This window comes from Lates calcarifer, linkage group LG15, assembly GCF_001640805.2.
Source record: "Lates calcarifer isolate ASB-BC8 linkage group LG15, TLL_Latcal_v3, whole genome shotgun sequence".
Lineage (NCBI taxonomy): Eukaryota > Metazoa > Chordata > Actinopteri > Centropomidae > Lates > Lates calcarifer.
In genome coordinates, this window is record NC_066847.1 from 11,353,884 (window position 1) to 11,380,462 (window position 26,579).

The 26,579-nt window shown below is 42.4% G+C and overlaps 1 protein-coding gene across 1 annotated transcript; it reads right to left on the reverse strand.

Moving 5' to 3' along the window:
• Positions 1 to 213: 213 nt before the first annotated feature.
• LOC108885908 (CUGBP Elav-like family member 3) lies at positions 214 to 26,579 on the reverse strand. Its single transcript, XM_018680427.2, has 15 exons — positions 25,570 to 26,579; positions 25,278 to 25,307; positions 24,522 to 24,764; positions 22,920 to 23,002; positions 7,798 to 7,846; positions 7,321 to 7,449; positions 7,140 to 7,219; positions 6,626 to 6,781; positions 6,017 to 6,161; positions 5,547 to 5,696; positions 5,355 to 5,420; positions 4,373 to 4,477; positions 4,101 to 4,244; positions 3,756 to 3,917; positions 214 to 1,340 (listed from the first exon to the last, which is right to left on the reverse strand). The coding sequence occupies exons 3-14, from the start codon at positions 24,664 to 24,666 to the stop codon at positions 3,790 to 3,792; spliced, it is 1,380 nt and encodes a 459-aa protein (XP_018535943.1). The 5' UTR covers positions 24,667 to 24,764; positions 25,278 to 25,307; positions 25,570 to 26,579; the 3' UTR covers positions 214 to 1,340; positions 3,756 to 3,789.

Genomic DNA, 26,579 nt, shown 5'->3' on the forward strand with positions numbered 1-26,579 from the left:
GCACATCAGCTTTACATGGGTGAAAATGTTTTCTTTTCGACTGATTATCTGCTCTTTACTTACGCCCCCTCCTGGTCATAATGTGGATGTGCGCTCTCTCTCTTGTGGCATTTTTGTGTTGAATCATTCAAATTCAGATCATTAAAAACATTGTCTTTCTTTTTCAATCACACACATACAGACGCATACACACTCAATAAATCATGTTAGGACATTTAGTATGATACTTTTTATTTTAACTTAAAAAGAGAGTGGATCAAAAACAGGATTCAATAAATTAGAAATAAATATAATTGCTGTAATAATTAATACATACATTATAATTACTCGATTGCGAGAGTCTGACAGAAACAGGCTCTCAAAAGGTTTTTTCTAGAAAATTCTAAAATGAAAATATTGCAACCCACTCAAACCCCTTCTCCCAATAAACAAAATAATTGATAAATTAGTAAATAAATAAAAAATAGCTCAAATATTAAAACCTCCCGAATAAAAGTGCAATCCCCCCTCCCCCGTGTTTCACCTAAAATCTAAGTAGAAATTTAAAATAGGTTAGTGATTTCCCATTGTACAATTTGGAATGTAATATCCCTTTATGTAGATGATGATGTTACTAGTGGTGGTAGTAATAATAATAATAATAATAATAATGATAATAATAACAATAATAATAATAATAATGTTGCTGTGTCCTGTTCAGTGTTTATCTAAAGTAGTATTCTTTTTGCATTTTTTCTTGTTTTTTAAATGCTGCTCTTTGTAAACTAAATTATTTACAGGTCATTAGGATTTTCTCCAAAGTCTCTCTAACCTACTCATTTAATTGTCTTTTTTGTATTTTCTTTCTTTTTTTATTATGAAACATCGGTCCCTCTATATTTGTCATGTAATAGACATGGTATAGACATGTTAAAGTCTATTGAAGTGATATATCAGCATTTTTCATCAGTACCTTCCATACACACTTGGTCTGAGTTGTCTTTAACTGTATTAAACACCCTGTTGGCAAGCTCCACACAGACTATGGTCAAACCAAGCTCTCGGCTGTATGGGTAAGATTACTGAAACCTTGTGTATCTGTGTGAGTGTCGGCAGGCGAATGTGTGTGTGTGTGTGTGTGTGTGCGCGTGTGTTTGTGCACTTTATGTACATTTGTATATCAGCCTTTTACCGTTTGAGGTTCAGTGTTGAGAGTGCATGTGTATTCGTGTAGGTGTGTGTCAGTATGTATGTATGTGTGTGTGTGTGTGGCTGCACTCTCCGGACGCTCAAAGGTAGCAGACAGTCTGAAAGCACAATGAACCCTGGAATTCCACCTCGGCTGGACTCTGAGGGGTCACCTGTGAAACAAGGAGAGAGGAACAGAGAGGGAGGGGGGAGGGTATGTTAGAGTTATAAACACACTGGAGCTCAATGTCTGATCTTGACAAACATGCCCCCTCCCATCAAACAAAGCTCCTCTGTAGGCGTGACTTGAACTGCTATCATACGTCTTGCAGCAAACTGCACCTCAGGATGCTCCTAGCTTTGACTTTTGTTTCAGCTTCATCTCAGTGAGTTAAAACAAGAAGGCATCATTCACAGTTGTAAAAGCTCTGTCTTTCAACAGCAATAAATCATGGTGCTTTAACACATACACACACAGTGTCTGTTTCATGCAACTCAATACAGTGAGAATCCATTATTCGTGTCCTTGTGTGACTGGAAGTGTGTGTCTGGAGGTATGGTGTGTGTGTGCATGTGTTTGTAAAAGCTCCAGTATCTGGGCGTAATGTGTTTTATTTATGTGTGTGACCTTATGAGCATGTGCTGCACTCGTGTGCCTTGAATCATGGCAAGCAAACACTACTACTGACATGCATCACTCTCTGGCATTTGCAGTATAGAAATTCTGGGTGAGAGTTTGAATCAGACTAATGTAGGGGCAGCAGGGTTTAAGGTTCAAATACAAATACCTTCTCGTTACCCACAAGGATTTGTTATGTAAAGGTTTGTCTAGAAATAGAAACAAAATCCTTTATTTATAATGTGTGCTGCCATGTGACCGTGACCTGAGCAGCAGCTACACATCTCCTCCTCTTTATTAAAGGTTGGGGTTTGCTGAGGATTAAATTTACCTCAAACTGAAGAAATCCCATATTCTCTGTGTGTTATGTTTCTCCCAGAATTCCTATAGTTGAAGGCTGTTCTCCAATAAGCAAGAGGCACTTGTTTTTCCACCATGACAACCACATACCCTTTACCTTAAAAACACGAGCTAGAGGGATACAAAGAGGAGGCTGGGATGGAGAGGAACGAAGAAAGAATTCGGCAGAGAAAGGGGGAACAAGAAGGAGGAGATAAAGGGACTGAGGAGGAGGAGGGAGGTGGTGAAGGGGAGAGGGAGGAAACACCACAAAAGCAGTGACAGAAGATGTAAAAGAGACCAAGAAATAGAAATGAAGGAGCAAAAAACTAAGTGCCACATCAAACACTGTAACAAATCAGAATCCAGGATTACAAACTCAGCCTATCACAGTACAGCTCAACAAAATACATGCTCACCCAAAAATAGTGTGCTATTGTCATTAAACTTGCATAAATCTACATAGCCTTGTCTGTTCTTTCCTCCTATAAACTGTATGGCCCATGTTGTGGATCAGCAGCCATATTTACACTTGTCTTGTCATTAAACTTGTCCCCTTGTCCAGCATGGCCTGCCATTTTTGTTTGTTACATAAAATCATAGAAATGTTAGTTTTTCAACAGGTTAATGATATTTTGCACTGCTAAGCTGCTCTACATTTCTTCACCAGTCCGCTATGGAAACCTCTGGAAAACCTCTCTGTACACCGATACAACAAAGATTATGCACTCCCGCATTACACACTAACAGTGTAACACAGACACATATGTACACATAGATGCCCACGCTCACTGCTGTACCCAAACAATTTGTTCAAATAATAATGACACCAAACAGAACACTACAGAAACTGATCAAAAACAAAGCTGCAAAAAAATAACGAGCGTTTCTTCAGAATTGATCAAATTACTATGCAGTGATTAAGTGTATCAAATATCCAATCAAATCAATTGATTCTGAGTACAGTCCTGGCTATTGACAGTTATTGATCAGTATGTGCACAGGTCAATACAAAATAAAGTCACAATGCACCAAACACAGTCTGTGGTCACTACAGCAACAGGACATGCAGGTCAACGCATGGCTGGTTGCTCGAGGTGACAGAACAAAAATTGCCAAGGGCAACCAACACAGGCAATCAATCGCCACAGCAACCCAAACACAGGCCAACCAATCAACTTACAACAATGCGAGAGGAAGGGGGGGTCGGGGCTTTATCAGTCACTAGGCAACCATTGCCATAGCGATGGGGTCCTCGTGAATTATGATTGGACGGAAGGATCTTGGGTGAGGTAAGTTGCCGTTTCAGGAAAAGATCAAAACAGCAGGAAAGAAAATAAATAAGATTGTGAAAGAAAATAAAAAGGAAAACAATATTTTAGTATTTTCACTTTTCCTGAGTTGATTAAGCTGCTTTTATATGAGTAACCCAATGTATATTCACTGATATGTCATGTTAAGCTTCTCCACTTAACTTTTTACCATCAGTTAGCATTGTAGTGTCAAAGCTTAAGTTACCTTCTCCACGTTTTTTCTCACTAAACTAATATCATCCACCTGCTCCCCCAGCATAAAACACCCCACTTCCCTTGATGTCGTGTCACTCATCACCTCCTGACCACCACCTCACCTCTTAATTTCTTCTTCCTTCTCTCAGTTGTCACTCAGTATGGGCGGTTGGCATCTTTGGGCCTTTTGAGCTGTACTTTCAGTCTTTTCATGCCGATTTGAAAACCGTTCATGGCCTGGATGGCGGCCTGAGCGCTGGCTGGGTTGTCAAAACTCACAAATCCTGGAAGAGACAGAAAAAAGACCTCCCATTACTTTTATGTCACCTTAATTTAGATGCAGACATTAACACAAAGGCTTATCCTCAACAAAGCCAACGCCGGTCGTTTTCATTTGTCCTCTCCTCCATCTGATACATCTGCTCCCTCCTTTCCCTCCCTCTTTCTCCCCCGTCTGTGTGTCTCACCAAAGCATTTGCTCTGGTTGGTGGCACGGTCCACAAACACCTTAGCCGAGATGACATTGCCAAAGGGCAGGAACATCTGCAGCATCTCAGAGTCACTGAACTCTTGGGGCAAGTGGTAGATGAAGATGTTACACCCCTCTGGACCTGGGAGACACACACACACATAAACACACCCAGTGTGATAAATGATCTCAGACTGTGAAATCCTTGTGATAAACAACTTTACATAGAATAGAAGGGTGTGGGCCCAGACAGACAGGAAGTCACATCACCTTCTCTCTGCTGCTGTTGCTGGGGTTGCTGGTGTTGCTGGGCAACCAGTGTTGGCTGCTGGGTGAATGGCTGCCCGACCAATCCGTAGGCAGCAGGGTACGCCGCTATTGGGAGAGACAGACAGTAACAAAATCTGATTGGGTAAAAACAACAGGTGGCAACATAGCTGTGTCCAATGGAGTCATTTAGCTGTGACCAATAGAGTCACTTTGCTTGAACTGGAATGTCTCCTGCTGAAGGTGAAAACTATTAAGTGTAACAGCTGAATGGAGCAAGTCTGCTAAACAATGACACTGTTGATCTGAGTTTGTGCACACATTGCAGTCCCCCTTTACTACATAGTATTCATGTGAGAAACATGTCAGATGGTGTAAAGGCATGATTAATTGTTTATTAATCATAATTCAAAATTACCAGCCATTAATGTACATTCTGTGTTAGAATCAGATAAATTACAACAAGTGGTCAAACTAATAGCAGACACCTGGCCTTGTGTTCTGAATATCTTGATTTAACCTACTGCCTGAGTCCCATGACATATGGCCACAAATATGTGTCTTTACTGCACCTGAAGTGATTTTTAAAATATCCTCTATGCAATTTCACACATTTCTTTTTAATATATCTTACACCAATCCATAAAGCATTCCAACACACAATGTTATAGACAGGCCCACAGTGAGAGGATGAGTCTCAATGGTATGAGTCTCATTGTTATCCCATTTGGTTATTTGCCCACAAATGCATATGACGAGCATTTGCCAGATCATCTTGAATTACTTGAGCATTTGAGCTGCTTTTTTGTTTGTGTGCCTCATAAGCCTGCCTGTTGATCAAGTAAAGTAATCTTTATCCCTATCTGTAATCCAGTGAATCTGCTTTTGGTTCTGAAGACTTGGCTTCATTGTTAGTGAGACATTATTTGAAGAATCGAGACCAAAATTACATTTGGTCAGTGCCTTAATCTGTCCATACACCAACCTGTGTAGTGCTGCATGCCTGCGTACGCCTGCTGTAAGGGGTCCAGGGCTGCTGCTGGACTCTGAGCTACAGTGAAAAAATCAAATAAAGTCAGTGAGGATGGGAAAAAAACAGGCAATTTGACAATAAATCCTCTTTTCTTAGTTTAATGTCTAAATTGCAATGCTCTACACACTGTCTTTATTAAAATACCTTGATATGGGTGAACACCATTAGTGTATAGTGTTTCTGTTGCTTGTTGTCCATTGGTTGGGGCTGGCACACTGCTGTAACCATTCACTCCTATTGGTGGAGGGAGGGCTGGCACAGGTGTTGCTGCAATAGTTGGTGGAGTGTTTGCACCTACAGACATAGATCATACCCCAGACAATAAGTCTCTTTTTGCAAGTCTTTCACTATACAGGTCCTTATTTATGCATCATTTGTGCAGTAAGCTTGCTATATTCATGCAAAATACTGTACAATGTTTCTTATAACTTTTATTTTGATGAAGCAGAGCATCCAAGGAAAAAAATGCTGGCTGGCTATATATATAAAAATACCTCTACTTTTTGTGCTATAACATAAGCTGACAGCTACAACTACAATAAATTCTGTTCTACACAATACAGCACCTCTGCATGTGTCTGACAATATACATATTCAAATGTATCTGTGCCTACCCGAGGACGGTGTGATGGGTGTAATGGGCGTGGCAATGATTCCGTTGGCATTGAGCGCTGCCATCTGCTGCATCTGTACGGCAGCAACTGTTGCCACGGGAGACAAGTATGCTGACTGGGCAACCAGGGCCTGCTGTTGGACAAGCTGTAGACAGGGAAGGAAATAGAGAGAGAGAGAGAGGAAGGGGATGGCGGAAAAAGAGGGAGGCGAAGGGAGAGGAAGTAGGAAGGGGGGAAAAGTGCGGGAGAGAGAGAGAGAGAGAGGACAAAGAGACAGTTAAATGGATATGAGAAAAAGAGAGAGAGCGAGGGAGAAAAATTCAGAGGAAGGGACATGGAGAGGGAGTGATGGAGGAACAGATGAATAGAGATCTAATTACAAGGCCATTATGTCCTGAGTCAGTGGGTTAATGGTTGTGTGTTGCGGGAAAGCTAATGCCAGATGACGTATGTTCTGTTGTCTGGGTAATAACATTAGCCCCAATTAGGCCACTGATAGCCTCTTCAAACTTATTACATCCTTTCATAAGCACAGCACTCCCCTTACAAACTTGGTGTGTGTCTGCGTGTGTAGCACAGTGAGTGTTTGTGTGTGCATGCACTGCTTGCCTGTGCGTTGACCGCCTGTGTGTAGGCATTGTAGGCGGGGTAATTGAGGGTCATGGGGCTGAAGATGCCGAGCTGGGAGGCCACCTGCTGCATCCTCCTCAGCCCCCGCTCCTTCTCCGTGTCAGCGAACTTCACCACCAGACTGGATGATGCTCCCTGTGAGGAGAGAGATGGAGACAGACCTAAGGATCAACTGCAATTACAATTAATGTTATGTGTTATCTTCTCTATGCGTCAATGGGACTAGGCTCCATGTTTATTAATTCATTCATTTTCTCTATCCATTTAATCCTTTTACAAGACACAAGGGGCTCAGGCCTATCCTAGCAATATAGAGGATACCCAGGACAGAACCAAAGCTAATGTATTACTTACATTATTACCTATATAAAATGGAAACTCTCCCATCTGACTTGTGCCCATGTGTCTGGAAAACCATTTACACTTTATGTATTGTGTGCCCACCTTGTCTGCGTGTGTCTTGTATATTTATAATCATATGCATGCAACTTACAGGCATTGTGCGGCTTCCATGCAAGCTGTTGATGGCAGCCTGGGCTTCAGCGTGTCCTTGGAATTTTACAAAAGCACAGCCTGCAACAAAACAGTATAAGCACACAGACTGCATTAAATTACAAAGTACTACTAAATGAAATAAGGTACTTTGTGGTGCTATCTTTTTTTATGTGTGTTACCTTTGCTGGTGCCGTCGGGTCCTCTCAATACAGTACACTCATCTATGCTGCCAAAGGGTTCAAACAGCCTTCTGACGTCCTCATCGCTCTGTTGCTTTCCCAGCATGCCCACAAACAACTTCCTGTCCTCTGAGAGACCAAGAACATGTGGAAGAAAAGAATACAAAAACAAATGTTATTTCCTTTAAAGTGGTCACACGTCTGATGATAAGACTGTACAGGTTGTGTTCGTAGAGATATATCAATCTATGGAAGATACCATTTTTGTCCACCAGGGAGCAGTATTGACTACAACGAACAACGAACGTGATAAGAGGGGGGAGTGGAGATATGTGTCTGTACGTACATGTGTGTGTATTTCCAAGCACCCCGATGAGTACTTTCCATCTCTGTGTGAACTAGCTTGACACCTACCCTTCCCTCTGTTAAGACTGAAATGTGTACATGAATGTAAGTATGTTCATGTGTGTGTCTCACCTCCTCTGCCCTCGCTGTCAGCTGGCTTCACCTGGATTGGCCGATTCATCTGAGGAATAAACAAGCAGGAACATCAACACAGATGGTCAACACAAACAAGTCTCTTTCTATTTATCTTACTACAGGACATCTCCACACAATTAACAATCTCATGACATATGTTTCATTGTTATAAATATATTTCATAATTTATGGACAACATACAAAAACAACATTTTTGTAAAGGTGACAGCCTAACAGTGTGGTATAACAGATAAAGAGACACCAGATTTCAGCTGATAAAAGATATGACGAACTGATCTTCATCAAATAGCTTATAAAACTTTAAAATAAGGACATTAAACATAGGAGGTAAAAAGTCGATAATGTATAAATGTATAAAACTTTAATTACAACATTGTGTGTGTCCATGTGTTTTTTTTAGTCCCTGATAAATCAAGATTAGCAGGTGACAGGTGTGTCTGAAGTCTGTCCCAGGCTGCTCTCTTTCTGTGTCAAAACACACAACCTTACCATCTCTGACTTCTCTCTCACTCTCTCTCTCTCTCTCACACACACACACATGTACAGAATGGAGGGGGGATAGAGAAGTGATGAGATTAAGAATGCAAGCCAGCTGATCTGGATTACAGAAGAACTACGGATTAGATGAGGGACAAGAGTAGGCTGAGATGGGGGGTGAGGTTGTGGGAGGGGGGAGGGCAGGGAGAGATAGAGAGAGACAGAGAGAGAGAGAGGGATGGAGAGAAATTGTAGTGGGATGAGATGACAAGTGTGTGAAGGGGACAGGCGCAGTCAGCTAAAAATAAAAGGATGGAGAACGAGAGACAGAGAGGGAGAGAGGCCTGGGGGACCCCGACTGACTTCGACCGACTGAAAGGGCAGGTGGAAGGCCAAGAGGAACCCGGGGAGTGAATGGAAAGGCTGGAAAAAGAAGCATTAGATGAGGAGTGAGACAGAGAGGCAGAGAGTGGGAGGATGAAAGCAGAGCTGCCCCTGAGAGCATGATTCAAAAAGAATAGAAAGAGAAAGAGGGGGAGGAGGGAGGTGTGGGGCGTGATTCAGTCGTGACTTGCTCTGTCTAAAAAATGTCACGACTACAGAGATCCATTGCCTAGAGTGTTAATGCACGCATGCATACAGATACATTCTGAATGCCCTATACTATCTACACACACACTGGTTTGTCTCACTCTCTCACACACACACACACACACACACACACACACACACACATTAAGGCACACGCAACCACAAAAACATACTACACACACAGTGCTTAGTCATAGCACAGAGGCAATGAGACAGAGTGTTAATGCCAGAGGGATGCAGTGGGGGAGGAGAAGGGCTGCAGAATGATGGCGATGAAAAGAGGGAAGAAGCGCAAGGAAGAGAAGAGATGAAAAAAGGATGGATGGAGCGAGGAGAGGAAGGTGAAGGAGAGAGAAGGGGCAGTGATATCGATACACAAAGCAAAGCCCAAAAAAAAGGAGAGAAAAAAGAGAGAAGCTTGTGGTGTAGACGTTCCCATTTTTAAATCCAAGCTTTGAAATGTTGCAAAACCAAATCAAAACAACCATCTTATACTTTTTAATATAACATTTGAAGTTCCTCACTCTGCTGTGACACAGTCTAAGTTGGTATTAATTAATGCTTTGTCTCACTGCCAGTCAAAATGTGATTTGTAGTAATAGTGGTTGAATTGCCGTACTTGGCATCTATGAACAGTTATTCAAAGATAGGGAGGAGAAAAACTCAGAGGGAAGAACTAAAGATGAGAAGGGGGACGGGAAAGGACAGAGAGGAGGAGGAGGAGGAGGGTGGGGAAGGAAGGGAGAGGGAGGGGATGAGAAGGAAGAATGGAGAAAGGTCCCAACGGGGTGTTAAGGCAATGTAATGAAGCTGGTAATTGAGGAGAGGGCAGAGCAGAGAGAGACTGATCCATACATTTGATTAATCAGCTCTTAGCTGTCACCACAAAGCTATTGATCTAAGGCAAGGCCATCACACACAGTCACAAGATACAAACCTACACAGAAGCAGGCACACATCTGTGTGCATGCTCACATCAAACACATGCACGCACACATGCACACACACACAGGGTGGGTCTGCACAGGAAGGAGTAATGTACATTTTTAACCCCACACCTTTATTGACTCGAGCTGTCAGCATAAACATAAACTTAGAGAAAATACACATACACACTCGGCCCCAACAGTTTTCTGTGACCTTGGATTCACACTGTCCATCTATCCATCCATCCACCCATCCATCCATCCATCCACCTATCCATCCATCCATCCATCATATCCCAGTCCTGGTGTTATTGCTGTCCATCCACGCTGCCATCCATCTTGCGCCATCAACTCATCGATCAGTCCCGTCTTGTTCATTGATTTCAGGCTGTGTTGTAGAGCAGGCTGATTGTAGCAAGATTTGTGTCCACTAACCCTTTGTCTATCCTTCCATCCATCCATCAACCTCTTCCATTTCTTCCTTCATTAGGCCTATTCAGGCTCATCCTTGTGAGTGTAAAACAGACTGAACAGAAACACCTAATGATTACATACTATGGCTTATCAATCCCACCTTATCTATCTGTGTCTGAGTCCGTGTGTGTTTGACCATTTGGTGTTTTAAAGTATCGACATGATATAAATTCAGCATGATGCAAAGGGAAAGATGTGAGTGAAAAAAAGAGGAGATGGAGAAAAGCAGCAGGTGAGAGGTGCACACTGCTGCTACAAAGACAACACAATGGCATCGGAAAATTGGCATGGCAACCAGCTTGTTGTCATGGCAATTGTATGACGGCACACTGGGTAGGTAAACAAGGATGCTGGTTGCCAAGGGCGACTGCTGTGCTCTTCGGATAAACAAAGAATTTGTGCTGGAGAATGGTTCACTGGTTTCATGCTATTTTTTCCTCTCTGCAAGTTGTAAAATAATGAAACACAGGGGACAAACAAGGATTGAGTATTAGTAAAAATGTATGAGAACAAGAGAGCCCAACAGGAAATTTATGAGTATAATGAAGAGATGTGGGCAGTATCCAGAGGAAGAAGTAAGTGTAAGTTGGCTCTGAGCAAGAGAAGGCAAGGGAGAAGGTGAGGGAACTGAATCTATATTGTAGCAGAGTAATTAAAATTCCCTTGAGCCCAAGAGAAAAATGCAAATAAAGTACAGTCCCTGCTCGTCAGTCACACTGTACTCCACTCCATCTTTCTCTCCTTTATTCCAACACACATGAACAGCCACACGCTCCTTTCAAGTCAAATCATCCTCCAATTACTCACGTTCCAATTAAGTCTTAATTAACAGTAACCATCTGCAAACGTGTGCCCGACGGTTTGATCCATCCTGCTGCATACAAAGAAGCCCCTCGCCGAAAGACAGAATTCCTGTATCTCTGAGGAGAGTGGATTTGTATGTGAGCAGTGGCGTGGTGATGCATGAGGGCGAGATATGCGATATATGGTTATGTGTGAGCTTGCATGACCGCTTCCACTCAGTGGAGGCACGTCCGCTCATACACGCATGGCCAAACCCTGCATGCAAACACGGGTTCCATTTGCATCCTGTGGTGCCAACACAAATACAAACATAGAACATGTCACTCACATGTGCACACACACAGACAGTATACACTACACTTTTCCCCCCACTCCCAGAGCACCCGGCCTTTTGCACACACTGAAACAAACACATACTCCACACATACAGTTAATCTTACTCCCTGCAGTAATGCAGAGAGGATTGTGCCAGGATTAGGGGATATTAAATCCTTGGATTATCCAATCAAATCGTATTCTACCCCCTCCCCCACCTACGCAAAATCAGTGGAACAAACCATTGCAACACATCATGAGGGTAGGGGGTGGTGGTGTGTGTTAATGTGTGTATGTTAATGTGTGTGTGTATCTGTGTGTGCATGCACTATTTGGAACATGGATTAAACTACAGTGTTAAATCAGTGTTATCATTTTGGTCTTTTTTTGCCAACAAAACACTGGAGGGCACCTCTCCACAAATATTCCCGCAAACAGAAATATAAAACTGATTACAGTGCACAGCATGACAACAGAGAATAGTGTGTGTGTGTGTTTATGTGTATGTGTGTGTACAAACACACAAACACTCTCTCTTCATATCTCTTTCCCTCACACACACAAACACACACAGACACACACATACCCTTCCCCCTTCAATCTCCCTCTGGAACACTCCATCCACACAATTTCAGATGTCCATTTTCCAGAGTGCACAAGAAAGGAAAACTATTTTTATCCTATCCCCACTATTTCTCCCTCTTCCTCTTCCCCATCTGTGATTCCCCTCTTTCCACTCTCAGCTCCATAATCCCTCCATACCCTGACATGGGCATCTCTGCTTTTTTTATTTATTTATCTTTTTCCATTCCCTTTCTCTGTCCCACTCTCTCTATCTCATTCATGTCTTTCTCTCGTGTCACTCTCTCTCTCACTCTCATTGTTTCTCCATCATTGCAGTAACATGCCTTGCAGGCCAACAAACTCATTATCATCAGTGTAGTGAAGCCTTATGTTGATTTGACAAAGCCAAAATTGAGATAAATAGCAGCACTGTTAACCCCATATTTTTCTCTCTTAACAGCACCATTGTACACAGTGTTTTTAACAGAAAGATTTTTTTTAAATCTACCTGAATGTTTAATATAATTCTACCTTTATTTTGACCAGACATAGTACCTACTTCACTAACTAATCAGTGCAAAGTCATGTATAAAAAAGTGCATTATGTCTACTCTAGTAAAGGTAGTGTTATACTAGAGCTGGGTAATACTAAAATAAAATATTATAATATTTTTGACTGAATAGTTTGGTGATTGCTGATATTTTCAGAAAATATGAACAGTTTGACAAACAATAACCTGCAAAATGGATGTGATGATTATACAGCCAGGAGCATTTATTTTTCATTTCTCTCAGCTATGAAAAACAGATAAGTTCTGAAATTTTGACACTTTTAGATGGAGCTAAATGAAGTTGATTGAAAATTAATCTGTAGTTATTCTGACAATCAATTAATTATTTGTGTAGTTTTTCTAAGCAAAAATAGGAAAAATACTGGCAAATATAAATATTTTGTTTTTATTCCATGACAGTAAACAGAATGTCTTTGTGTTTGTTTGGTGGACAAACCAAAGCATTTTAAGCTGTTACAACAGGCTCTGAAAATTAGTTTCACTGTTTGCTGACATTCAATAAACGAAACAATCAAGTGAGAAAAGAATTGGTACATTAGAATAATAGAATAATCCTTAAAGAGTGTGTATTTTTTTATGTACCGTGTTTAAGTGTGTTGACATTTCAGTCAAACTGATAAGATACTGTAATTTGTACCATGATCAGTTTATGAGTTCCCGCTGGATGAAGATGTGAGAAAGAAAGAGAGAGAGTGAGCGGGAAGGTGGAGCAGCCCAGCAGCACAGCTCCACCCCACCTCTCTCCTGTCTCTCTATCGTGCCACGTTAAGGCTTTGCATCCCCCAGGTTACCTAGCAACCTGGCATCTCGCTCGGCTCGGTTGCCTGGCAACGGGGGCCCGCAACCATAATACAAGCTCCTGAGCGACCCATCCCCCTGCTCTCATCCCTCCTTCCCTCTATCTCTCTCATTCCATTCTTCACACCTGAGAAGTCTGCCCTCCTTCTCCTCTGCTCACTACTTTATCTGGCAGTTAACCCTTCATCAGCCTCTCTACTGGAGCATGGATTACCAACATATTCTCTACTCTCTCGCCTTCTTTTTCTCTTTATCACTCTCCATAGTAATGGCATCAAACCATGCATAAAGCAGAACTAACTATCCTGTTGATCCCTATAATATTATGCTGTTTTTGTCAAACCCCAATGAGAACATTCTGCATGCAGCAGTGAAGCACTCACTGAAATTTGATCCTTTGGATTTAGTCCAACATAATCCAGTAGCACTATAGCGGATAACTGTTAGACCTATGCACTTGGACCTTCTTTCTATTTTAGGGAGTGTAAGTCCTTTGGGAAATGAGCTGTTGAATTAAAAAGGCTGCTCAAAGCCATACAAATTCATGATTGCAAAAATCTCATATTCACTGAGATTACATTCAATACGGAGCCAGTGACACGTTTTCAGATGCTCAGGCAGTTACAGCGTTAGTCAGGATCCCATAAAATTAGGGCAAGACAAATATGCAAATGGTCTGTATTTTCTTCACACAGCTTAGCTGAACTGTTTTTGTGCATGTCACAGGAATAAAATTAATCTATGGCAGTGTGTTTTTTTATTTTACTTTAGACTAATAGACATTAAATTTCTAAAATGTTTGCTGTGTTAGGTGGCACTCACTTTACCTACATGATAGATATCCAGCTGATCACTTCCAAGACAGAAGTATTTTAGGATCAGATCACAAGATCTAAAACCTTAATGCAGTCAAATTTCGCTAAATCCTCTCACTGCTGTCTTTTACTAACTCCTCGTGATTTTACATCTTACTTAACCTCATAATTTTCTCTATAACGAAGGGGAAAGTGGCATTGAACGGACAAAGGATGAAGTTTTTTGAGTATCAAAGTTGAAACATGTACTCATACAACCAGTGCAAAGTCAGCATATATGGTATGCCTAAAGATTACATTTCTGTCTTATTAATTAGAAGTTATATAATCTAAATCTGATAAATCTCAACTGTTAACCTTAAAATGTAACAACCCATATACACAAAGTAAAGAAGTGCGCATAGTTTTACAGTCAATAACTTAAAATGTTCTCAAAATTAAAAAAATGAACAAATCCTAAACTTGTTTAAACAAAAACTTAAATCCAAATACTTTAAATTTACTTGGTATAGACCCACATTCATGACTCAAAAGTGCATTATCAAAGCAGGGCTCCTGTCACACATTAACACACCAAAGAGCACAGAGCTGTATAAGCCCTGCCGGCCTATTCTCCTGTCCTCTGTTGTTGGACAGAGCTTTGTGAAGTGTGGTGATGTACGTCAGTGTAATTTGATGTTATAAAGCTCCAGCTTTGCCCTGTGGTCAGTGTGAAAAGGCCATTATGTAGACAGCAGGTTGAAGTGTGGTTAGAGAGGGGACCTCAGAGCGGAGGTCACACCCCAGGTGCTACTAAAGTCCTGTCATCCCATTGCCCGCCTAATCACATACACACACACACACACACACACATATGCAGACACACATCAGTGCCCCCCTCTGACAGATGTCTCTGTTTAAACTGACAGAAGTGCACCCGGACTCCCTCCCACTCCTCCACCACCCAGAAAAAGCCCTTTCTTCCACACACCACCCGCCTGCCCCTTCCTCCACGCTCATTATGGTAAACTTTTGTCTTGTTTCCTCCTTCTCTCTAACCCGACCTCCTCTGCTCCTCCCCTGTCTCACCCTGCCCCCTCCCTGTCTATACGGCCCTATTCATGCCAAACCTCTTCATGGCCCTCCACCACTGCTCTCAACCCCCCTTTTCATTTGGACGAATTCACACACTTATTCAGCCCCCCCGTACGCGCCCTGTTCTATACGTCCATCTCAGTGCAGACATATAAATATTACATGCTGGGACAAGGTGTCTGGATTGCAGGCTGTAGGTTTTAGCTGAACAGTCTCACAAGGACAGAGTGAAACATGCCAACTCATGCCAACATCATTCTTGACTTGTCATAATGATATTGTAGGGGATTGTATGACTTGAAATCCAGGTTTAAACTGGTGTTGAGTAACTGCCAATTTAGATTTAAAACATTTGTGTTGATATTCAAAAAGTAAATTTAATCTCAAAAGATATTTTGTACAGTCGTGAAGTCAAATATAAAACTTTCTGATTCAATTTCTTAGTCAGCATCAAGAATCCAATTCTGACTGAAGCATAATTTGGGCGTCTTTGTCCTTTCCACTGGTGAACTCAGCTCATGTATATTCAGCCCATTGAAGGTTTGAAAACACTTAATCTGGCAGCATCTGCTTCCTCTTTCAATTCAGTGTTTCTAAAATACAATGTTTTTCCATCCACATAGACTCTGACAGTTGCAGTACATGCATGCATTTGGCAGCTACCAAAGTGTACCGATCTGTGCTTGGAAATGGAAATGAAAGGGTGAACGTTACAGTAACTGAAGTAAAAAAAGGGAGTGATGCTTGCTACATGATCTGGCACTGGACATCAGTGACACTGCTCAATGATCAAAGCCTCTACCCAAGTGTAAATGCTGAGATCTGGGCATCTGTTAAGGTCACAGCATTTAAGTGATTTTTTGGCACGCTCTACTTTCTGGCACTTGTTTTCTTCCTTGATAATTCCTTAAAAACCCAAATACATAAATGAGAGACACTCTCCTTGTGTGCTTACAATAATCAGTCAAATTAATTTACAGTTGTCTATGTGTAATACTTACCTTTTACATGTATTTTAAATATGAAGATTTCAACAGACATGCTTTGATTTCCAGACTCATCACCTTAAGTGTGCGGCTTGCAGTAAGCCAATATGTGAATCCAGGATTTAATGGGCACGCTAAAGCTGCCCATGCTGTGCTTCAGTCAGGGTCTGAAGCCAGCTTTAAGATGCTGGAACAAAGCATCCATCAGTACATCAGATGCAATAATGATGACTGTTAATTGCAACTAAATAGTCTTTTTCATTCTATGAGTGTGGAAACTAGGCCCTGCAGATTTTTGTAGCTGGTTGGATTTACAAAACAGATGGTGTGTGATATTGACTCAACTCAACTTAGGGCTACTTTAGAGCTCAGCATCTGAGAGACACAGATTTGGCAGTGAACAGTCACATACCCTGGTAATCATGTGTCCCTGCAAACATAATTTTCAAACTGGCCAAGATACAAATGTTCCTCTGTGTGCGTGTGTGTTTGTGCGTGTGTGTCAGGCCTTACAGAGGCAGGAGCTCTCCAGGGTCAGGCTTTTATGAGGCTATGATTAGATTCTGCCTCAATTTTGTGGTGAAATATGAGGCAGGCACTCTTTCTCTCTCCATGTTGCATGCACAAATGCACTCACGTGAACACACACATACAGGCACACGCATAGACCACAAGCACGCGCTTGCTTGCGCACACACACACACACAGAGCAAAGACTTTTGTTTAAAACAAACAGGCTAAATCCCTCTTGGTCTTAGCTGTACAAAACCCCAAACAAACACCCCTCTCCTCTGCATATACCCCCTCTGTATCACTCTCTTTGGCTCCTCCTCTACTTCTTGCACACACACACACACTTGATTGTACACCTGTCCCTCTACTCCCTTCCCATCCCACACACAGTGAGGATAAAAATAGAGAAACAGCACAAGGGAGGGGGGGAAGCGATACACATCACAAACCCCATCAGGCGGGGAGAGATAGAGGCAGAGGGATGGCAGAGGAAGAAGAGACAGAGAGAAAATGAAAGCAAGAGAGAGTGAAAGAGGGAGCTGGGGTCTGTTCTAAATTGAAAATGCAGCAGTAAGCAGTGAAGGGGAATAGTAAACAGTGCTGCTGACCACATAAATATGCTAAATTAGCCTACAAAGCCGCCCTAGTGGATAATTGCTCATCATAGCTTCGCCCCATAGGGAGGCTGCCTGCCAGGCATCTTAGATTCCACATGGAAACACACACAGAACATATACAACATGCACACATTAGATGTCCTGAGTGGATCTGATAAACATCAACTACAAGTGCTGGAAGATGGACACATGAAAAGATTGTCCCTAACTTCCCTGTCTTGCAACAGTACAGACATACTAACAGGTTAAAAGTTGTCAGTGAACCAAAACATCACGTTTCATATGAAGTTAGTGGTGTTTACATCTACATATTTGACTTTCCTTTAAGATACAACTAACTGTAAAGAAATAGCACTAGTATTCCTTCTGAGCTGCTGTTGCTGCACTTTGCAACTACCCAGCTGAATCCATGTGAGTCCCTACAGTACATGCATATAAAGTATAGCATTTTCAGCCCAGGACATAAATGAATTCACTCCTTCTTCGATCCAGGCTCAGTAAAATACATAACAGGTCCCGACATGTTTGCACAATCCAGCAGCAACAATGGAAGTATTCCAATTTATTGGCTAACGAATGCTGTCATACCATACACACTTAATCAATATACACAGTGCAAACTTTTATTATATTTTTCATAAGTGTATCGATCCTCTGCTGTATCAGTTATTGTTAACTACTTGTCCTGCAGCGCTTCTTCTGCCTTTTAAATAATTCAGTAGGCATCCAGTGTGACATTGGATGTATAATATGTGTGTGTGTGTGTGTGTGTGTGTGTGTGTATGCTTTGGTTTTGGTACTAATCAAAGAACAGGGGAGCAGAGTGCTGCCTGGAGAGCAGTGAAGCATGACAACACACACCTGGTAAGCTGCTTATCACACTTTAATTTCACCTACACTGAGATCTGCAGATGCCAGCGTGACCAAACAGATGTGTGCAAGTGTGTGTGTGTGTGTGACTGTGTGTACATGTATGTGTCCATGTGTGTGTACGAACACTTGTGTTTGAAGTAGGACAAAGATGAAGGGAGAGATAAATGCAGAGAGAAGAGAGTGCAGATTAAATGGAGGGAGAGATACCGAAGGCAAAGAACAAAAGAAAAAGATAAGGGAGGAAATACAGCAGCAGTAGGCCTGGGAGAGATACAGCGATAGACAGAGAGCGGGGGTAGATAGGAGGTTAAAATCTAAACAGGGCTGGGAGTGAAGTGAGGCCTGATGAAAAGAGAGAGAGGGAGAGGAAGGATGGATTCGGAGGATTAGGATGAAGCAAGGACAGTTGTATGAATGATTACTGTAAATTCTGCGTGAGTATGAACGAGGATGTGCATTTATTAGTGAGCATGTGCAGTATGTTTTTGATGTATTATTTTGATGCATGTAAGCATATATACAGGGACTGTCAGTGCTGTGTGTGTGTCTAAGTGTCTCTGAGATGAAAAAAGCTTTGAGAACTACTGAAAGGAAACACTAAAATTTGTAAGATGGTTAAGTGTTCTGATTATTAATCATAGATTGCACATTTTACCTGCTTTTTTGCTTAGATATAGACAAATTGGTAATGATACACAAGTTTGGGAGGCTCACAAAATGCAAATCCAACTGGCTTACGTGGTAATACCAACTCACATTACTCTAACAACATGGACATCATTATATTGTATCAGCTCTAATTCCATAATAATAATTATACAAAACTGTCACTTCACCATCCCTCGTCACCATTCTGTCAAAAGCATTATACTAGAACATTGGTCCAAACACTCATGGGAGTTGTCATGTCCCTCTAATGGTTCTCCTGGAAGAACAGTTTTACAGCTCTGAGACCAGCCCTTTTGAATTTGTTGACTAGAGGCTAAGCCCTGACCTATGACCTTGGACACGCGTTGTCAGCGTTGACTGCTACCATCTCTGCACTAACGAGACACACACTACTCACTTCACCACTGAACCTCTGAACAGCAGTGTGTCATGAAAATCATAACCAGTATAAACTTGAATCTTGTGGCAAAATAAATAAAAATTACTCCTTGATGCAGATGCTTTCTTGTCCTGTTTATTTTCTTATTTTTCCTGTCCTGTTACCCCACTGCATATGTCTCTCATCATTCCCATTTGGTGTAACCCATGCATGCAAATGCAAATGAGAAATTCAATTTTCAAGTGCAAATAAGCTCTGATACGCTACAGCTAAACATGAGCTCTTTCATGTGGATGTATCCCAGGGGGAATCTTTGTACCACATCTAATGCACTAAAACATCTGTATGCTACAGTGGGACTTGCTGGTGGTTGCACTGTTAAATTTCTGCCAGTGTGACTAATATAATGCATCTCTCTCTCTTTCTCTGTCTTTCTTTCCCTCTCTTCATCTCATGCTCCCTCTGTGCTCCTCTTCTCTCTCTGTGTCCAAATTAAACACAAGGCACAGGACACTCTGATAAGACCATCTGTTCATCTCTCTCTCTCTCTCAATCCCTCTGTCCTTTTTCCTCATTTTACAATCTGACAGTCTACTGCCCCTGCTGAGGCAAGTAGTATGGGGACATTTGTGTTATAGTTAGTCTCTCCATTCATTCCTCCAGTGGCTGGTTTTAACTGTTAAATCAGCGTTAAATCCCATCAGTGAGTGACAGACAAGAGCAGCAGGAGTGCTCAGTAGTATTGAACTTGTCACCAAACTTTAATTGCTTGGCCATGGGCGTAAGAGAATCGCATCTATATGAATGTGTGATGCTACAGTTCTATTACAGTTGCATGAGGTGCCTGACTTTCCACCAATGCCTGCAAGAGTGATCCCAAGATCCCACTACCATGCACATGCACACACACAAACTCACACATGCACCCATACCGCAGCCCCCTTGCCCCACGGTGAGCCCAGGATCTGACTATGAAAATGAGTTTGTGAGAAACTAATCATGCAGCTTAACAAGTGGAGCCGGGGAAGAAGGAGAGGGGGGGTTGGGGTGGGGAGGAGATGGGGGTGTGAAACGGTCAAAAGGGTCAACTAATCAAGAGGAGGGGAAATGAGACAAGGGGTAGAGGAGCTGCTGCAGGGGATGGTGTGGGGGTGGGGGGTAGAGAGAGAAGGACTGACGTTGGAGAGGAGGACTTAGGAGAAGGGTTACCATAAATGACTGTGAAATGAGAATCTGAGGAGGAAGGGTGAGTGTGCAGTGAGGGAAAAAAATGAGTAAAAGACAGCGGGAAGGGAAAAAGGGGGGATGAGAGGAAGGATACCATGAAGAGATTTTAGAGAGGGAAAGGAGCATGTGATGAAAGCACTGGGGGTAGTGAAGGGAACATTCTGTCATATTCTACTGGTGCAGAGAAAGTGGAGGACATGAGGGGAGGAGTTGAACACAGGACGGAGTGGATTTGAGTGAGGGGGGAAAAAAAGAGGTGAAAATGGAATGAAGGGAAGCATGGAGCGTTGGGGGGAAAATAAAAGGAGGAATAAGGAAGGAGATGAAAAAGTAATTCTTAGGGAGAGAAAAGAATGGGACAATGGGGGGATGTGTGAAAGAGAGGGAGAAATCCTCTGAAGTCATTTCTAAATCCTGTCAAAGAAGGCAGCTGCCAGAGAGGGATAGGAAAAAGAAGGAAGACATACGGGATAGAGAAAGGGTATAGACAGGTAGCGGAAATTGATAGCAGAACTAAACCTTAGAAAAGATACAGGGAGAGGAGCTGCTGCACTATGTAGAGGCCTACAGGTTAAAATAAATATGCCAAAATAATTCTTTGGAATTATATGAGATGTTGATTTATCCTTTGAGAAATTACATCAAAATCAATCAGCAGTTAACATATCTGGGTGATTAACATTATTAATGAAATTAGGTAAGGCATTTGTGAGGGCTAAAAACTGCAAACAGCTATCATTTATTGTTATCGATAAAATAAAACTAAGACTAAAATAATGTCCTCTTCAAATGATTTTTCATATTCTTGTGAGTACTTTCCTCTGAGAACTTTTGGCTCACATAATATGGGATGACATCTCTTTCTCATAAACCCCAAAGGGGAAGGTAAAATACTCCAAATTGAAGAAAGCCACATGCAGAAACAGTAATGCTGCTCATTAACAGCCACACCCTCGTTTCAGCACTTCTCTTCCTCAGGGGAATGGTGTTTCTGATTGTTGTGTGCTGGCTCTTTAGTAAATCTGAGCTGCTAATGAGTATCCTCCCTGCAAATGTTTCCAGAATATTTTACAGAATTCATCTGGAAAGTCACTGTCACTATGTGATCATGAAGCAGGATTATGGATAATTTCCCTTTTGCTATGACAAGCCTGTTATTGCAGTCATCAACAGGAAAGGATAAAGTAAAACCCAGCGGAAAGGGTCAGAGGATTGAGTCAAAGAGGAAAGCGCAGCTCGAGAGAGAGGAGCAAGACACAGCAGACAGTAGAAAGGTGCTTTTTGCAGAAAGGTCAGATCCCTTAGTAAGCCCTAATTGGATTAATATCGTTATCAACATGCTGTGTTTATGTATGAGTGTGTGGAGGCATTCCCCAGCTGCATAAAAAAGAACATACATGATTGCAATACATATGTATGGAGGGATTTGTGTTTGTGTGGGTCAGAACATTTCCCCTCCCCCAAAACTCTTTTCTATAGGCTCTCCTCCAACCATTTTCTCACAGAGATCTTATCAACACCCCAGCTTGCGAGAGAAGGTGCAGGGGCTGAAACTCTGATCAGTGGTAGAGTGACATGGAGAGAATGAGACAGAGAAAAACCTCAGAGATGGCAAAGGTACATTCACTATTCCATTATAACCACTGTGAATCAAAAGTTAGATTAAGCCAGGAAAATGTCTTTTAAAAAAAAAACGTCCTATACTTTCACAGCACTCTGTCTGTGCTGGGTAGTTGTTAACACTACTGTTGGTCTACGAAATAGGTTAGAATTGCAAAATGTTCCAAAACAGTTACTGTAAAATCCATTGTTAACTGCAGCAGAAACCAGGTCAGAGAGAAAAAAAAGAGCGAGGGAGCGACAGAGAGGTACAGCCTATGAGACAGACATGGATCTCACACAGCGCCCCATCCATAATGAACAGTGTCCTACCCCAGCCCAGCCGCAGCACACGATCCCTCACTAGAGAGACTGAGGGAGACTGGGATGAGACAAAGGGGAATGGCCACATTAATTACACACACTCTCTAGACAGGAGCTATCACCGGAGGCTAACGGGGGGGACCGATAGAGAGCTGGAGAGACAGAGAGAGACAAAGAAATGGAGATGATCATGCTCACAGAGTACCCTATGTGTCTCCAGTGAGAGGGAGTGTTTGTCCTTAGCAGCAAGACGCCTGCTGGCTGCTGAGTTATGTCACAGTGTTACTAATGGGAGCTGAACCTCCAATAGCAAAGACACACACTGATGTGAGGCTACTTTTCTGTGTGTGTTTTTATAAGGTAGATGGCAGTGTGTATGTAGGAGGGGAGGGGGCTCGTGTGATGTGAGTGTATATGCAAGCTTGCTTGTGCTGTTGCATAAGTGAAGCATGTACTGTCTGGGGATGCATGTTTGTGCGTGTGTTTGTGATGTGCACTTACCCCTGGTAGCGTCTTCTGCTCGTGTAGAGCGCTCTGGGCTTTCAGCGCCGACTCTCTCGCACAGTACGTCAGGAACGCACATCCTGTCAGACAGAGAGGGATGGAAGAAGACAAGGAAAAGGGGCGAAGGTAGAAAAGTTCAGTGAGCGGCTCTAAAATTTGTCATTCTCTATCTCTGTCTCTGTATCACCACCCTACAAACACACACAGCCACCCACCATTTAAATCATTTAAATGTCTCCTTTTCTGATGCCTTCCCTGATTACTTGTCACCTATTCTGAATTATCACTAGGCTAATTGTGAGAGAAGACTGAAAAAATGTATATTCATGCACTGCAACTATATTTGACAACACCATGATGATGCACTCTAGAGCAGAGAAGGACACTCCACGGCACGGCACATTTCAGAACGGCACGGCACGAGTCAGCACACATGACAGCACCACAGACATGTGCGCAGGGCTAACAAGGCCTTACAGGCTGGGCACAGTCAGGTTCCTGCTCTATACCAACCACTATGCATGCCTTCACGATCACTCCAAATACACTCCCTCTGTTTTCCTATGTGCTGTACCTGTGTCTGTGTGTGTGAGGGAGGGGTAGGTAGCAGAGCTGGCTGGCCAGAGCTGTTTACTACACCTGTCACCAGCACTAAGACAACAAGATTAGCAGCAGGTTAGCATCCTGGTGACATCTCAGAGAGACTAATGTAGATTCAGAGTAAAGAAGACAAGATTTGACAATTAGGCAAGAAACACTCACACAAGACTGGACATCTGAAGAACTGAGAATGACTCAACATAACGTCATAAGATAAATAAAGTACACACAGAGAGGCAAGACACACTCTGGCACACAGGAAAGTATACAACACACACACACACACAGGCAGACAGACAGACACACATGCATCTTATGGCCCATCTCATTGCTTTTAAGAGGGGCTTACTGTGACCGTGGGGATTCTCAAAACAACAGATTCTTTCCCCTGTGTCACCCAGGCTTACAGGCCCATTACACTGATTGGAGCATACAGCCTAATCTGGTTCATAACACACAGGACCCCAGGTCAGTGTGTGTGAGTGAGAGAGAGAGAGAGAGAGAGTGTATTTGCTACATTTTATTCCTTATATTTTGTTACAATTGGCCATTATTTAAAGGCTCCTAATCATTAACATAATGAGGAGGCTCACAACTCTATAGATCATATACTATGAACCTATTCATTACACCTTGATGCATCCTACTCTGTGGAATATAAACAAGCATGTTCACAAATTTCAATACATTTCTACATAGATAGGCACCCAGTTGTTTTGAAACAATCTAACTCATGCATAAAAGCGCTTTTGATTCACAGCACACATGTAGTAACTACGTTTTTTTTTTGCCTGCCTTCATGATCTCACATTGCAGCGTTAACAGGAGATGAAGATGAGAGGAGGTGTGACAGTTTCCATGGAGACGTGTGACACTCAGCGCAGGAAAATCCACCCATCTATCTGCCTTACTGTCACATGCCTATCTATCCAGTATCTAGCTATCAACCATTCTTTTTGTCTCTCTATGTTTAGGCTGTGTTATAACGGCGAGACCTACCTTTGTGCATGCCAGTGTATTTGTCCTTAATCACAGTTAGCTCATAGATCTTGCCAAACTGCTCAAAAATAGGCTTGAGGTCCTTCTCTTCCAGATTCCGGGGGATCTGCCCCACGAACAGCTTGATGGCATCAGCCTCCTTCATCGGGACAGAGTGGAGAGGGCAACTGGGTACTGCAGGGGCTGAGGGGCAAACAGATCAGGAGCAAGGTATCTCTGGAGAGGAGAAACTGCTGGACGAGTCTTTGGGTCACAGTCGAAAAGATGGAGACAAAACAAAAACAGATCAGATCAAAAATCATATTAATAAAACTAAAAATATTCATTTTGGTGGCTTATGGTATATAACCAGTTCATAATTAATACACTTTAGAGATTTAAAACTCCTATGGTATTACAATAATTTTCGTGATATTTCCCTAGAGGCTTGTGTTTATAACATTTATAATAGTATTAGAATATTTCCAGCTGAGAAATGAAGAATAAAAAATATTGCAAACAAAAATTCTTAATAAAATATATTATTTTGAATATGCTCTTAGACTATAAAATGCGTGCCCCAATTATGTAAATAAATGCAAAGACTATTTGCTTGATTATTTTGAGTATTTATTGCCCAGTCTGATGACAAAGGGCTCCAGTGGCTTCTGGCAAAACAATTATGCAAATGTTAATTAGCCAATCAAAAAACAATAATGGCACTTTCCCCCCCAATTTTAAATAAATAAATAGAAAATATCTGTAAGCATGCATTACCTTTTGATGGATAAACGGCGTTCAGGATCCCTACACATAAAAAAGAGAAGAAACAGCGTGATTGGGGGTAAATCATTGCAATAGAGCGGTTTCTTTGTTTAGCCAGCTGTAGGTTAGAGCATACACACGGATGTCATGGGGCTCCCTTGCTCTTTGTCCGATCTCCCCTCAATGTACACACACATATGCACACGTACACATATATACAACCGCACGTACACACACACACGCACACACATCTCAACAAAACAACACAAGGAAATACACAGGGCGCATACATTAAAGCGCTTACCGTTTACAGATGATGTTTTACGAGCACAGTGTTGCCTGTGCTGATCAGAAATTAAAGAGGGATGCTCTCCGTTGGGTCCCCGTTGTTGTCCTCGCCGCGCTCCCTCCGTCCCGTCCTCCTTCCTCCCCTCTCTGGATGCTCTCCGCTCTTTGTGCCTGCCGTTCTACTCTCGCTCCTTCTCCTCCTCCTCCTCCTCCTCCTCGCTGTACAGACAACTATAGGCTCGGCTGTGTTTTCACAGAAAAAAACTCCGTGTTCCAGGTCTGGAGGTATCGGAGGAGAGTCCCCTGGCAGGTGAGCTCAAACCGCAGCTTGTCACCGGTCCCACTGAAACTTAACCAACCTCTCGACTTCTCGAAATCCAGAGTGCACCGACCTAGCTCGTTGGTTATCACTTCCACGAAAGTCCACTCTTAATTCCTATTAAATTACAAAGTGATTACGGCTAACAGCTGCTTAAATTCGGGTAACTTCCAACTGTTTAAACTTGGTTGTACTCTGTAACAGCCTCTTTCGGCCAAGCCGTTACTGTTCCAACCGTCAACGGAGACTAATCTCACTTAAAATTGTCGGTATTTTCTGTTTTCTTGCAGCGTCTCACCCGTCCAACGGCTGGATGGCTTTTCACGTCCTTTACCGGTATCTCCCCTACTCTCTTTCTCCCCCTCCCCCCTCCTCGCACCAAAGCGGTTGCTAGCCTGTGACGTAACTCCCGGGGACCGTCTTTAACTTTGCTCGCCGTACTCACACGAAAAAATAGAATATCGTCGTCAATTTACTGAATTAAATTTATAGCTACAGTTCGTTAATGTTACCACTGCTACTTGCAATGTTTCTAGCGACAAAGCGAATTTGTAGAGCAGTTTAAGTATTTTTAATCGGTTTCCCAGAGCGATGGTTTGCGGGTGATACTTTTCAGACGTAGCCTAGGCGACACCGTGCGCGGAGCCGCCTATTGTTCTAGCCGCGAGCCCTGGCCTTGGTGCTGAAACGATGCCTCGACGTGAAGA